Raw genomic sequence first — 15715 nt, 5'->3', positions numbered from 1 at the left:
GGTGTTTTGGATGTATATGGAATGAAATGGGGCTACCAGCTTGAACTCTAACTCAAGGAAGGGATTTTTCAGCAGCAACAAACAAAAATAACCCCAAATGCCTATCATTTTATCAGGATGTCCTCTGTATTTTTTTGTAACTCATATGTTTACTACTTTAGAGGAAATCTCTTCTTTGAAATGTGTTACTCTTTTTTTCCATGCATTAATTGCAAATCTTTTTTGACCACAGTTTGTTATCCAATGGAAATATGTATCAAACAGAAGTCTCACATACCTGCGCTCTGACATTACCTTGCCTTAAATGACCAGAACATGTCAAGCACATGAAATGGATATGATTGTGATGGTCTTCAAAAGATGCTGCTGCAGCTTATGGTCAGCTTCTGTCTCACAGCTAGAATTTCCCTGCAGATGAGTAGTAGACCAGTACATTTAATGTTAATCACATGTAGCTTCAAAGCCATATGTGCAAATCCTTACTTCATAACACAGCTTTTCTAGGTAAGCATCCTTCACTTTGACAGCTATATACAAAAGGAAAACATCCTTTTGCTCGGAAAGCTCATCTGAATCTCGGGCAGTGTGCAGATATTCATAATGTGAAACTCTTACAACAGCATTCATCCCAGAGCTAAAATTCTTTTTTCAAGTGTTTTTCAAGGGTCTTCTTTTCTCCAATTTGGTACATGCAACAGTGTAGTTATAAACAAAAGTAGGCTGAATTATAGCCACCGAAGACCTCATACTCATTGCTACACTATACTTGGCAACCTTTAAGAACTTCACTGATGCAAGAGGAATAGAAGAACTAAGATGTTTATTCTCCCCAGTCACAATTTCTCATTTCTTGCTTTTTAGGGATGCATCTTATTTAATTGAGTAAATATTAATTCTGAAAGGGATTACAGCTATTCTAAATATTCAGAAGTCCTGAATTATCTAGAGCATTTTTAAAAGTAGGATGGGGAATATGAAAAATGACTGTATGTCTGTTGAGGCTTTCTGAAGGCTTCATTAACAATTCCACACAAGAAAAGCGTTTTTGGTAACTGCACAGTGACAATATCCACACTCCTTGTGACAGTTCAGGAATCTTCCCTGTAAACCACTCGTGAACTTTGTCTGACATTCTGAATTTGTTTTATAAATAGTGTTTTTTTCATCGAGTAAATCTCATACACACCATTTCCAGTAAAAGTTTCCAACCACACCTCCCCAACCAGATAAAGTAACTGGCCATTGAAAATAACAATTGCTTCTTTGGCTGAGTGATTAAAGCCAGAAGTGAATTTTCTCCTGCTTGTCCACCAGGAGGAAGTGGAGAAAGCAGAGAATACCCAAGCTAGAAATACTCACTAAGAGAGTGGCTACAACACAAGCTTAGAAAAAGACTTGAAAGATGAGCATAGGGGGCAATCTCAATAATTTTTGGACAAGAGAAAGAAGATGGGGTCTTATTTAACTGGAGACATATAAGATTCATGTGAGAAAAAAGTGGGAGAGAAGCATAGTTACTGAAGAAATACCGGAAGCTGCAGAAGCCAAGAGGAGCTGGGCAGGATCCCAGCAGTCGCTTGAAAGATTTATGGTATCTCCAGAAGGTGCTTAGAGACCCCACGGAGGTCCAGATTCCAGGGGCTTAAAGAATGCATGGCCTAATGAAATAAATCCCTAACATATCACCCAGTGAAGTGTCCCAGCAGAGAGGAAACTCTACCAGCAACCCCAGCTAACCCCTATTTTATTATTAAAAAAAAAAAAAAAAAAGGAAAAAGAAGAAAGAAAACAACACACACACAAAACTAGAATGAATTCACATGTGAGTTTGTGAGCCAAGAGAAACATAGATGGTTAGTCCTTAGAGCAAGAAGATGAGATTTTAACAGCTGTAAAGTGTTGAGTTAATGCTCACAGGGTATGTTGCTTGGTGGATTTTTTCCCCATCATCACATGGAACAAAGCTCAGTATCTACTATAGGCCTCCTCAGCCCTGGGGTTAGATTAGAAGATATCCGGAAAGAATTACAATGCTCTTGGAGAAAGAACATCACCAGGAATCATTTCTTTATGACGAGCTTTAGCTTCTCAGAGACTCACAAATCAATTAAAGTAATAAAGATATTAGAGATGAATACTTCAGACCATATAATTATAACTTGAGTGTAAAATAAAGAGGGAAATAAACAGTCTGTATCTCAGTTTTAAAGTGATAAGCAAGTAACATTAAAAATGAAAGGGACAGTTAAAGGCAAACAGACAAATACGGGGGTTTGGATATGAGAGAAGACTAGGACTTAAGTCAGTCAGGATAAAAATATGTAGATATTCAGAAAAGAATGAGCAGAACTGGGTGTGCTAAGATGAGAAGCTAGCATACTGTTAAAATTGTCCACTGCGTGAGAGGTGAAGGAGTACCTTCCTCACTCTGGTATCAACAATTATCATAACTAATGGAAATGAAAATGCGAGAATGGAAGTTATACACGTTGAAGTTAACATTAAATCAGTGTTCAGAATGGGAGGATCGGACCTAGAATTGTTAAAGAACTTACAAATAAAACTACAAGGTTGCAGCCAAAACTATTCTAGGTCTTAACAAATCCACCTCTCTTGAAAATACTGAAAGGAGAGGCAACAGTGTAGAAAAGAAGAGCAAATGAACGTGGGCACTGCAGTCCTATCATGCTGACCAAAACAGATACAAACTTTAGAACAAGTTCTGAAGAATAAGGAGAAGATAGAATAAGTGGATAAAATACAACATTTTGCCAAGTATTTTGGTATCCTTTTGACAATGGATTTTCTAGACACACAAAGCTTAATAGATTTAGTCGATCTTCATTTTGTGAAGCAACATTTCTTTCCATTTTTATTTAGTACAGACTCAGCTATTAGTCAAAAGATCATATGGTTAGAAACCAGGTAAGAAGAAATGAAAACAAGATGGGAAGGGAAAAGGGAAGTAACAAAGTACATTTTAAGTGGCCTCCAATTAGATATGATAGACATCAGAAATCTCCCAGGAAACAGAAATGTTCTCCAAAATGGTGTTTCAACAACAGAGTTTCAGAAACTTTAGGATAACATGTATCCCATAACTGCAGTGTTCTGGAAATGCAACACATGTTCTGGTCTAAGTCCCGAATGTTGGCCTTGGACCTCAACACAAACAGCTTCAGACAAACCTTTCAGAAAATGAAAAGCAGTTAGACTTTCAAAATGAGTGTTCCCACTGCCAACTATTTTTCCCCTCCAAAGACACAGGCACAAATGGAGAATTAAAAAAAAAAAAAAAAAAGTAGTAATTAGTGATTAGTTCCAAGAAAATTCAAACCTTACTTCTTTAATTGCAAATTACAAATCTAAGAGATTTGGCAGTTGATTTTTTCAATGAAAAGAGAATGCAAAAGCAGCCTGCTATCAGAACAAAATCATTATAAGACTGCAACACTGCCAAAATTATTGCTAAAGACATCAACTTCAAAGACAGCTAAAGAAAGAAAAGAAACAAATTCCAGGATATGGAATTTTACTTTAATAGTAACAAAAATGAGAGAACAAACAACAATAGAAGCCAAATATACATTTTTGTTTTTCTTCTTTCTTTTTAAACCAGAATGAAATGTCCCCTCTTAGCTCCTTTAAAAATTATATGAACGCGAAACTAAAAGCAAAAGAAATTTTGAAGCTGTGAGTCTGTCTTCAACTGCAACCTTTGGGGAAAATCATTATTCTAGTGTCACTGGTGATGGAAGCACAGACTGTGTTAAAATATGTGACGTTAAGAAAAAGTTCTGTGCTCTGGGAAAGTAGGTCATGTTTGTACTGCAGTTTATTTCATCCCCTTGCTCCTACAGCACCATGAATACAGCTCTCTCTCTCTCCGCCTTGGAGACACAGACACACATTAAATTAGCTGGGATTTTCAAAATTCAGAGAACCTGAAAAACCCCCAAAGAACAAGTCCTGGCTGATTTCATCGAGGCTTATGTTCCTAAGCTGCCTGCACACTTGTGCAACAAAGGCCCTTTTGAAAACAGCCTTCCAGCTCCCCACTGCCCCACAACTTCTGCAGCCATCAAGGGGCACGAGGTTGTCGTACAGCATTACCATATGGTAGCATTTTACACTTACTTTGCACGGGCTTAGAGGTCTATGTAAAGCAGAAGGCAGGCAGGAATTATCAAGTTTGTTCATTTTTAAAAACACACATTACTGACTTGTGCTGTGAGATAAACAGCCAATTTTCCCCCTGAGCAATGTTGCCCCATCCTATTATCCCAGCACAAGCTGGCGACTGGATTCTGCTGAGGCTTTGAGCGCCGACTGCCCCTTGGCACTAATGGTGCTAAAAAGCTACTCCAAAGCTACGCCAGAGTAACTACAATTGTAAGCAAGAAGTCTGAAATGCCTTCAGTGATTTCACCTCTCAAAATGCTATAAAATTATACTCTATTCAATGTCTATTTGAGCATGAGTAATAGTGCGGCACACAAAATGCGCAAACAGGGACCAAACTGTTGGAAACAGAGCAAGCGCTGAGCTGGCATAAATCAGGTTACTAATCCCCTTCCCCCAAACATATCTGTGAATTTTAAGGTTTAAATTCTGTGTTGATACATTCTTGAGATTAATACATTTTCTAATACCACACCAGAAAAAAACTATCTATCCAGCAGGCACTTACAGTACAACGTACAGCACAAGCATTAACAAGGTGATAATCCTTGTCTCAAAGAGCTTATTCTCCTCCATCTGACAGCATCTTAAGACAACTGAAAATCTTTTCGGAACAGAAATTTATGTTACAGAACATGCTTTATCTTGTCCATTCCCACATAAGGGCACAACATCACTCCTACAGTAATATCATCAAGTATTACAGTGGTAAAAGTACCAAACTGAAATGTATTCAAGAAATTAGCTAATTAATAGAAGTGTGTGGAATTTCTTACAGAATCAAACTGGATAAATGTCCAAAGAAATAGCCTATCAAAAGATTAACAGTACATCCCTATGTAAAAATAATTAGGTGTCTATATGAGAATGCTTAATATGTAGCCCTACTTTTATATGGAAGCAGAGATGAAGATATCAATAAAGCCTTGACTTTGATAACAATATTTAAGAAAACCTCTTTTCTACAAACAGTCAGTCTATTATCAAGGCAGTCACAGTGCAGAAGGCCAAGTGGGAGAACAGGCTCCAATAAACTATTACTTTGGTATGACTGGCCATGAGTTCAGAATTTAAAGAAACTACAAAACATAGTATGAAAAAATGAATGTGTACTATAAAATTATACTTTCTGGGGTTTTACACATTAGGAAACAAAAGATGGTGTAGCATGTAACCCACCAGAGGCTGAGTGCAGGAGTCTCCAGCAGTTTCTCTGATTGGTGACATACATCCAGTTCCTTGGATGCTGCATTAAACCATATGTGTTTATTTATAATTGTAAAGAAAAAAACCACCAAGGCATACACAAGTTGTTTGTCTCACATATGTTCAGTCAGACGTTAGTTAAAAAAACTGCCCTTCCTGTTACCCCTTTCCCAGTACCAGATGTAGGTAGAAGCCAGTGGAAGTGGAGCAGACAAAAGCATGACAAGCTAATTCCCTGCATGAGGGACATAGCTGGAGAAGGGGGAAGGGGAGACGAAAACACTACACAGGAGTCCCACAAGGTCAGTGCGGGAGATTGAGACATCTGTCAAGGCTGGAAATCCGTACGTTTGCTTGTATAATAGCAGATATTGTTGTTACCGCAACAGTTTTACTCTTAAAACAGTGCAGCCTGTGAGTGCAAGTAAATAGGCATGACAGCATCCGGATTTTTAAGTCGCATCTAACAGGAATCAGACGCATTAAAATCTGGCAGAAATGTAATGCTTGTTTTCATTTAAGGAAAGGGAAGAGAAGACAGAACCTAGAGCTGCATCTCTAATGCTGTGCTGTCAGTTACAAAAGGCAAGTCCACTTCTCAGCAAAGCAGTGTCTCAAAGTCCATAGATGTGACCCACTCTGGAGTAACCTCCGTATCAATGTGGAGCGGAGGAAAAGGGGTTGCAACAAAAGCATCTTCCCTTAAAACATGTTCTGCTTACTCTCATGTCTCACCCATGAAGGATGAGGCTTTGGGGTGTACAGTAAACTTCACCCACATAAAGAAAAACCTAGTTAACATTTTCTTTACGCTGCCTGATTTAAAAGGGACTGAGCAAGGAATGAGAATGATACAGATTTGGCACACAGAACAATTTCCTCGGTGATCCACATGCTTTGGTACATAGCTCCTGCACCTACCCTGAAAACCCTAACCTAGTAATTACCAAGAGAACAAGGCAGAGATTTTATACCCACACACCGCTGGCCAGCATACAGGTCCTTAGGGACACTCCTGCTGCATTACTGTGTGCTGGTGGTCACTGTGAACGCTGACAGTTACTACATGTGGTCCTGTACGTGTTAAATAGGATGCAGCTGTTTAAACTCCTGCACATTTATATAGATATAGATATAGATACATAGGTACACACATACGTTTATTAGGAAAGCAGTTCACTACCAGAAGGTGAGAAGTGTTTGCACATCTTCTGTTGCCGAATCAAATACACCATTACTGGACATGTTCTCCAGGTATGATGCAAATCCTTTGCAATTCTACATTCACCAGAGAAGAATGATTTCACTCGAGTGCCAATGAAATTAAAAAGCTCCTGAACTGACTGAATGAACTGTGGTTTATAAGTAATATATTAAAAATCTATTACTCTTCCTGAAAGAAGCCTCTTTTGCACAGATTATGTACAACATCTGTGCCAAGTGAGCTCTGTAGTATTTTCCCCGAAGTGTATTGTGTCAGCTGATATCTGTGCCTCTGTGCTGTTGACACCTATTGTGGGATTTTGCTAAACAATCTGGCAGAGTTCCCCACTCTTTGCTACAGCGGTGTTCTTACTCCTTACCATTTAACAGAGAACAGGGAGAAAGGGTTGCTTAAACAAACCCTATCATTAATGCATCACAGAACAAATTTCTCCTACACGCACAGTGCACCAAATCCCATAAAACTCCTGAGTTGGTTCTAAATCAAACTCATGAATTTTAAAAGACAAATGTAGACTCTATAAATCATTCATGTTTTTTAAGTGTGCAAATAGAAGTTTGTTTTCAAGAATGAATAAAGCAGTGAAATAAAAACAAGGGCTTGCTCTGTGATGTGTCAATCTCTTTGCATGGCAAGCTAGACCTTAAGAGGTTGTGAACTCATATATTTCCCAATGCTTTAAAACCTTCCAGGAAAGACTAAACCTTCTGCTTACCCAGCAATTTATGAAAATCTATATGGATGATAAACTGACGTTAATGTTTGATAAATGAATAGACAGGCCATACCCAGCCATTTACAGCTTATTTATAATTTGCTCGAGTGTGGCATAAAACAACTGCTGAAGTCAGCTCTTTGATTAAAGGTGAACACCAGCAAAACCATTACTTTTCTGAAGGGGACTGGCTCCCATCCGAAACAGTAGCACACCAATCACTAACCCACAAAGTCAGTGACTATGGAGGAACTTACTTCCACCTCCCACTTCTCATATCCATGCATTGTTAGGATCAGTGCTTACTGCACCTACAAAGCATGCAGCCCGTGCTTAAGACCAGCACTGAAAGGATAGCATCAAGAATCGGACTCTCATTCCTACAAACTTTTCAGTTATTGAACAAAACTCTTTTCCTATTATTAAAAAGCTAAAGGGCACCAAAATTAGAATTCTGAAGCAAAAGAATATTTAAAAATCCTATTCATTTAAAGAGACTTTAAAACAATCATTAAAATCATGTCTTTTGCTTTCTGAATTTTTTCCTTTCCTCCATCTCCATACAGGAATCATCAGAATATTGCACAGTCAAAGAGCCACTTATTATTCTCTGGGCCCAGACCATCCATACTTGTGAAGCTACATATTTTATAGATCAAATAAAGTTCGGGGCAGCCATGAAAACTGATTTTATTCTGCAAAGCTGTTATAATCTACCGAGAATCTACTGAATGGCTTCCGGAGTGCAAAAGGGTATCTGTTGTGAATTTATAGAAAAATAATTGCTTCGAAATCATATACCAAACAGATAAATCATGATATGGTGACTGCTATCAGACTTAATAATATAGTATTAATTGGATGGATGAATGAATAAATAGTGTTGCATTGTAATTAGAGGTGAGATGATTGATTTCTTTGCTGTAACTGTAGTTCAGCCTGGCTTTTGGTCTCCCTGTTGTCAATTACAGTAGCTTTAAAACGTATCATTCTAAGTCAACAAACAAAAGCTAACTCTTCCCTGCAGCTGAATTCTTGAAATAGGATACAGTGAAGCTAGACCTGGAAAGCTCAAGAAACTTAAGAGATGCCCACATGGCCTGATCTCTTCCAGCCTCTTTTTCTCTTAGGTCTAGTGAGGATGAGCCAGATTTTACAGCTCCTTATAGTCTAGTTTGTTGGCTTCATTTCTGTTTCTAGTAACCGCAGCATGGATGAAATGATCTAAAACCAAAACCTTCAGAGAAAGGACAGTCCTTTCAGCTCCCTGCTTCAACATTCAGGGAAAGAAAAGAAAGGAAAATGCAGTCTGCAGGCTGTGCTGCTACCTGGTCAGGGGCCCAGCGAAAGATTACAGCCTCCAAGCCTCCATCACTTCTAGTAGGGATGTATCCCTCATCCCTTTTCATACTCCTACTTTTCTTTCTTTTTATTTTGCAGAAAGCAGAGAAAAAATGAGGAACAGCTGCATGTTAAAATGTCCTTTTTAGAACTCTCTCCTTCTGGTAGTGCCTCTTGGAAATGTGTATTTCAAGTAAAAACAGTTTATCTGAAATATACTAAGCACTTAAACAAAAATCAAAAACAAAGCATCCTTCTTATTATACCTTTAAATATTATTTTATAGAAACCCGCAGGCCTTTCCCTAATCATGGACTAATTGCAAGTATACTTAGGCTAGCTTCTAGGGCTTTAAACAAAATCTTTCTTTGCTGTCATTGCATTTACAAACCCCTCACAATCTCAGCACCAGAAGGACCGTCATTTTTAAATAAAAGGAACGGAGGAGCTCTAACCAGTGAGTTAAAACAGCCTCCTTAATGGACCAGAAAAGTGCAAGTTGTCATAACAGCGGAATGTACATAGGTCTTTATCATTTGACAGATAACATATGTTTTTTCTCCTCTTCTGTGCTGTCAGGGATCACTCAAAAGCCAATAAACATATTTTCTGATAAACCATGAAAGAAAATGAACTTAGGAAAAAAAGAAAACCCTACTGACATGACTGTCACTAATTCATGACAATTTATGTTCTCTTCAAGATGCAATTACAGGCTTGTAACACATTATTATACTTTTCCTAAGAACTCATGTGCAGAATTAAGTGAGCTACGTTCCTGCCACAGAGCACCGCACAAGCTCCAGCACACCCCTGCTGGGGAAGCAAGTTTAACCTACCAGTCCCAAACATATACAGAATGTGCCATGCTGTGTAACACAAAATAAACACCTCCATTAAGCTTGAAATAGGAGTTCAGCTGAGAGCTGCAATAGCCACCAAATCTCTTTCTAACCCTAAGCTCTGCATAGCCCAATAAGGGACAAATACTCATTTATGCAGGAGTCCCTGGAGGACACAAAGCAGAACTGGCACATTTTTGCTTCACCAAGGTAAAAGGTACAACCTAAGGAAAAGAGGCGCCAACCTGATGTACTGAATTATTTTCCTTTAAATCAAGTTTTAGCCTGCTGCATGAGAGACAAAGAAAATATATTGCTGCTTCAGGTAGGAGACTGAAAATCCTGACAGACCTGGCAACTCAGTACTCTAATTTTGAGATAGATGTATTGTACTAGAGAGAGACATTTCAATGAGTATTACAAAGCACTGCAATCACCTAAAAAGCTCGAAAATGAAATTAGTAATGAGAATTTAACCTGTGTTATCAAGTCAGGTCAATGGGAAAACTTTATTCCTCAATTCATTACATTAGGAGTAAGAGAATGGCTCAGAAGAGAGACACTCGGTCACACTCATCACCCTTAGGCCACAGAGATGCAATCATCACAGAGGCATAAATCATCGTCTGTTAAACCCAACTGAACTTGCCAAGCTGACACCAAGGAGCACAGAAATAGGACATCATCATCATCATCACTCAGCTGTCCACAGGCTTTGTAATCACATTGCTCCATTAGACTGGGATGAAAAGCATAGAAAGTAAAAAAAAGAAGAAAGCCAGAGCTGCTCTCGCTTTTTGTCCATCTTATCTCCTTTCTAGGTCATACTGAAGATCCACAGAAAACAGATTCGTATTATGTTAAAAGTTCCCTTACCCAACCTGTCCTGACTTGCATTTTACTTATGAAAGCGCCCCAAAGGCTACAAGTTCAGAAGTGCTGCCGCCTCAGAGACCATTCCCCTTCAACGGCAACCATGAAACATGCCCCTTGTTCACCCTGCAGCCACCATCCTTTGCAATGTGCCATAATGGTGACCACACCGCACAAACTCAGCCTACACCGTCTCCTGCACAAGACTTGATTCAATTACCATTGGTAATCCTTATATTTTAACAAAGGTGCGTCTATCACAACCTTTTACAAGACAGAAGTCCAGTAGCCAAAAAGAGACAAAAATGTGATAAACTCTAATAACATCTTCAGAAATCTAGTTATACGTGTTTCACTGTATACCTGTGCACTACTTTCCAATGTCCAATCACTTCCACATTGATCTTCCCTTTTCTTCATTAAGATTTTTCCCATCTGTCTGCTCAGATTTCTGATCTCACCTGTGTTATTTTCTTCAGTGATGCAATCATTACATTGCCACACTTCTTTCTATCTTAGCCAACATAAACAAACACCACTTATTTTTCAGGATGCAGATTCTCCTTTCCTGGGAAATCTTCACCGGAAGGGAGAGCTTTTTGCCAACACAGAAAATCCTGTGCCTATGCCTGGAAAAGAGCAGTGGTTCCAGCAGCTGCTGAAAACTCCATGTCCCCTAAGTGCAGTGCAGTTAATTCCTCCAACCAGTGACTTTCTACAAAACAGCAGAAACCACTGACAGACAGGCTTAAGTGCAAGCTGACACGCTTCATTTATCTACCCCATGAGATATTATCCCAAAGGCAAGGAGGCAGAAGGGAACGAAAACCTAACTGATAATCACAGGCAGAGTAAAAGGCCTCACAGAAGGAAAGAAATCTCCCATTAACAGCATGCAGCGAAGAACACAAGGGAACAAATTGCTCAGCATTTTGTGGCATTGGTTTTCAGAAGCAGCAATAACACATTCTGGGGTTACCCCCTCTTCATGCTAGCTCTGAAGTTCAAGAGCCAAGTGAGAGCCAGGACTCCTACCACGGATCCTGAAAAATGGCTTGGCCAAAGCAAAAACTATTTTCTTCATTCACAGCACCCACTGAAGCTCCAAGAGCAACGAAAATGAAGCCACCTGCTTTACGAGAGCTTTTCCTGTTTATGACAGGTGAATAGGATGAAAGCAGGGAAAATGGATTGGAAATTGATATTTTAAAAGGGAGCATGTTTAAGGATTAAACCTATTAAGCCTAGTAAGAAATGTGGGCATCACTCTGATGGTACAGGATTAATCTGCATGCAGAAACAGCAGCTTCCTTCCCCGGCAGTCCAAGGGATGTTCATTTCCTATTCCTCCCACACTATGGGTCACCTTTGGCTTTAATCTCGCAGGTCTGATCATCCGCCCATGTAACCTGCCTACTTTTTCCTACTCTCTAAGCAGGATCACAGCAGCCTGGTGATGTGTGCAAAATTCAGCACACCCCGGATAATACCCTCACATGTGGTGCTTTGACCTGCTAGAAAACCTGTATCGAGCAAGTACCAAAACCCAGCATTTCTATTTTCTTCCCCAGGTCCTTCAAGCAGCGCCTCTCCGACCAAACCACACGCACGAGTCGCTGCGTTTCAGCACCACGGACCGCAGGGGCCCCGCGCACCAGCCCCGCAGCCAAGTTTTCTCGTTGCTTTGGGATACGAGATACAAAGCTGAAGGCTTTCCAGTGTAGAAATTCTGAAATCTTCCTAGCTAAAGGCAGAAGGGGATTCTGGCAAATCCTGGCCTTGAAAAACCTCCATTCAACCTCACTTACACAGGATTTTTGATGGACAAAAGCGGACATTTTTTCTATCAGCATTAATCACTTTCTGTAAAGGCAGGGTTAATTGATTCTCTTCATTATCCGAGAGAGCTCTGACAACATTACAAAGCCCCAGAAATGCTTTTTAATGTCAGGTCCCTCTGTGTCACACTTGCTCTCTGCCATAAAGTTCCCCTGTGCGCCACACTTACCCTCCGAGATGTGTGATCTTACTGATTCTACACTGAGGACTCTCCCAAATCCTCCAAAGCGGGCAGCTTAAACAGGCTGTTTAACTGCGTGGGGCTTGGAGAGAGCCGGCACCTGAATCTCCGCAGATCCAAGCTTTTGTGCTCATTACCCGGGCTGCTTCACGTTGCAGAAGGCGTAAGCGATATTTTTATTCTAGGGCAGAAAACCTAAGGCCCTAAAACCAAAAAAATAAGCACCCGTAGGCTGTGTAGGCTATGACTTAGCCACCACAGTGCACGGCGCCGCTGCTCCCATCCCGCCCGGAGGGCCGGGGCGGCCGTCGGGGGGACGGGGCCGTCGGGGCGGGCTGGCCCTCGGGGGGACACGGCAGCCGAGGTGACACGGCCGTCGGGGGGACACAGCCGTCGGGGCGGGCCGGCTGTCGGGGGCCCGGGGCCGTCGTGGGGCCGGTGCCGTCGGGGGGGCCGGCGCCGTCGTGTCCCGCCCCGGGGCTCACCTGCAGCAGGCAGCGGCCGGGCGGGGCGTGCTCGGGGAGGCGCCCGCGGTAGACGCGCCGCTCGAAGCGGGGCTCGTTGTCGTTGGCGTCCTCCAGGCGGACGCTGAGCCGGGCGGAGGCGGAGCGGGGCGGGCGGCCGCCGTCGCGGGCCACCACCCGCAGCTCCAGCGCCGCCTGCCGCTCCCGGTCGAGGCGGGCGCGGGTGCTGACGGCGCCGCTCCGCGCGTCGATGCGCAGCAGCGCCAGGGCGGCGGGCGCGCCCTCCAGCGCGTAGCGCACCTCGGCGTTGGGCGAGCCCGGCTCGTCGGCGTCCGAGGCGCTGAGGCGCAGCACGGCCGTGCCGGGGGAGGCGGCCTCCGAGACGGCGGCGCGGTAGTGGGGCTGCGCGAAGGCGGGCGCCTCGTCGTTGAGGTCGGCGACGCGCAGCAGCAGCGGCTGCTCGGCGGAGAGCGGCGGCGCGCCGCCGTCGCGGGCCACCAGGCGCAGCTCGTAGAGGTCGCGGCGCTCCCGGTCGAGCGGGGCCGCCACGCAGAGGAAGAAGACGCCGGCGCCCGCCGGGCGCAGCGAGAAGGCGCCGTCGGCGCCGCGCAGGGCCAGCGCCACGCCGGGCTCGCCGCCCGCCTCGTCGGCGTCCGAGACGGAGACGCGGGCCACGTAGTCGCCCGGCCGCGCCCCCTCGGAGACCCGCGGGCCGCCGCTCTCGGTGAGGAAGAGCAGGCGGATGGCCGGCCGGTTGTCGTTCACGTCCAGCACGGCCACGGAGACGAGCGCGCTGGACACCTCGGGCTGCGCGCCGCCGTCCCGCGCCTCCACCACCAGGCGGTGCAGCGCCCGCGCCTCGCGGTCCAGCGGGCGGCGGAGCCGCAGCACGCCGCTGCGCTCCTCCACGGCGAAGTAGCCGTCGGGGTCGCTCTGCCGGCGGTTGATGGCGTAGCGCACCTCGCCGTTGGCGCCCAGGTCCGGGTCGGTGGCCAGCAGGCGGCACACGGCCGTGCCCGGCGCCGCGTCCTCCCGCAGGCGCGCCCGGTACTCGGCGCGGCTGAAGGCGGGCGCGTTGTCGTTCTCGTCCAGCACCCGCACGGCCACCCGCAGCCGGCCGCGGCGCCGCGGGCTGCCGCCGTCCCACGCCTCCACCACCAGCCGGTGCTCGGCCGCCCGCTCCCGGTCCAGCCGCCGCAGCAGCACCAGGTCCAGCGGCTCCGGCGGCGAGCCCGGCGCCGGGCGCCCGTAGCGCAGCGCGAAGAGCGGCGGCTCGCCGGCCGCCAGCAGCGCGTAGCCCTGCGTGCCGAAGCGGCCGGCGTCGGGGTCGCGGGCGGCGGGCAGGCGGAAGGCGGTGCCGGGGGGGCTCAGCTCCGACACGTCGAGCCGCAGGCGGTCCCTCGGGAAGCGCGGCGGGTGGTCGTTCACGTCGGCCACCGCGATCTCCACCTGCACCACGTCGCCGCGCAGCGTGGCCGCCGCGAAGCTGTAGCGCGCCCGGCGCTCCCGGTCCAGCCGCCGCGCCGTGCGGATGATGCCCGTGTCGGGCTGCACGTGGAAGTCGGCCAGCACCGCCGACTCGCCGCTGCCCTCCGACAGCAGGAAGCCCCCCGGCGGCGCGGAGCCCTCCGGCAGCCCGGCGCGGATGTCGCCCACCAGCGTGTCGGCCGGCAGCCCCTCGTCCACCGCCAGGCTCAGCTTGTAGGCCGGCGCCGCGCCGCCGCCTCCCGCCGCGCACAGCCACAGCCACAGCGGCACCAGCGCCCGCCTCGACGGGGCGGCCGGCGCCGGGGCTCCGCCGCCGCCTCGCCCCCCTCGGCCGCCCCGGCACCTGTCGCCGCCGCCGCCCCTCCGCCGCCCCGCCATGCTCCTCCGCTGCGCCGGCAGGAGGAGAGCCTGCGAGCCTGCAACGCGCTGCGAGGACGAGCGAGTGCGAGGGGGCGGGCAGGGCGGCTCCCCGCCGCCGCCGCCCCGCGCAGCCCCCGCCCCGCCGCCCCCCGCCGCCCCCCGGCGCTCGGAGGGCTGGGGGGGCTCGGGCGGGAGCGGAGCGCCCCGGGGAGCCGGGGCACGCGGGGGCACGGGGAGGAATTTAAATCGGACGGAAACCTGCGAGGGTTTGCTGTGTCCGGCCAGGATTTTTCTCGCCTTGATGTTCACGTCTTCGCTTTCTAGGCTCGCTCTTTATCCCAGCGTTAGGTCAGTAAATAGCGCTCGGCACGGCAGGGGAGCGCTTACCAGAAGTAAGCTCTAAGGAGGAAGTTGGGTCGGCTTGAGTGGGACCAGGATTTCCTTCCTTTTTCGCTATTCCTGACTCCCGTATCTGACTGGGAAGAATTAGTGATTCTTCGGTGCCACCGAGAATATACGGCATCATATAAATGCTAAGTACCAGACATCCATCTTCCCGTGAAAGCTACGTGCGATGCTTCAACAGTTACCTGCAGCCTCCTGCTGCTCCCGCTGCTCCCTTCCCAAACTCCATTTCCCCTTTCTCCTGCCGGCCAGTCGGAGAAAAGCACGTTCATCCTAGGGCAGACAAGTGAAATCAGGGCAAAGAAAATCAAGGGGCAGGAGGAGCTGCTGCAGGTTAGGTCCCCTGCTATGAAGGAGCATGGGGCACTTGGGAGAGCAGCTCTTTTGCTACTTGCCTCCCTAGGAACTGCTACCCACATCCCACTGCCAGAGCACCAGTTCCCTGAGGAAGGGGCAAAGCCGCTGCAACAGCCCTGAAAGTATCCATGTAGGGGAGGAGAAGGGAAGAGAAGGGTGGCTTTTTGCCGCGTTGCTATAACCTAAAAAGTCAACATATCGAGGTAAGAGAGAAAAGCAGTTTCCAAAGTAAGTCTG

At 46.3% G+C, this 15715-nt stretch overlaps 1 protein-coding gene across 1 annotated transcript in view; it reads right to left on the bottom strand.

Moving 5' to 3' along the window:
- DCHS2 (dachsous cadherin-related 2) overlaps positions 1-14734 on the bottom strand; it is a 108253-nt gene extending 93519 nt beyond the window's left edge. Inside the window, exon 1 of the mRNA XM_035554588.2 lies at positions 12890-14734. Within this exon, the coding sequence (XP_035410481.1) occupies positions 12890-14734 (1845 nt within the window). The remainder of the gene's footprint in view (positions 1-12889) is intronic.
- Positions 14735-15715: the final 981 nt, after the last annotated feature.

This window comes from Cygnus atratus, chromosome 4 (genome assembly GCF_013377495.2).
Source record: "Cygnus atratus isolate AKBS03 ecotype Queensland, Australia chromosome 4, CAtr_DNAZoo_HiC_assembly, whole genome shotgun sequence".
NCBI lineage: Eukaryota > Metazoa > Chordata > Aves > Anseriformes > Anatidae > Cygnus > Cygnus atratus.
This window is presented reverse-complemented; position numbering and strand designations above follow the sequence as displayed.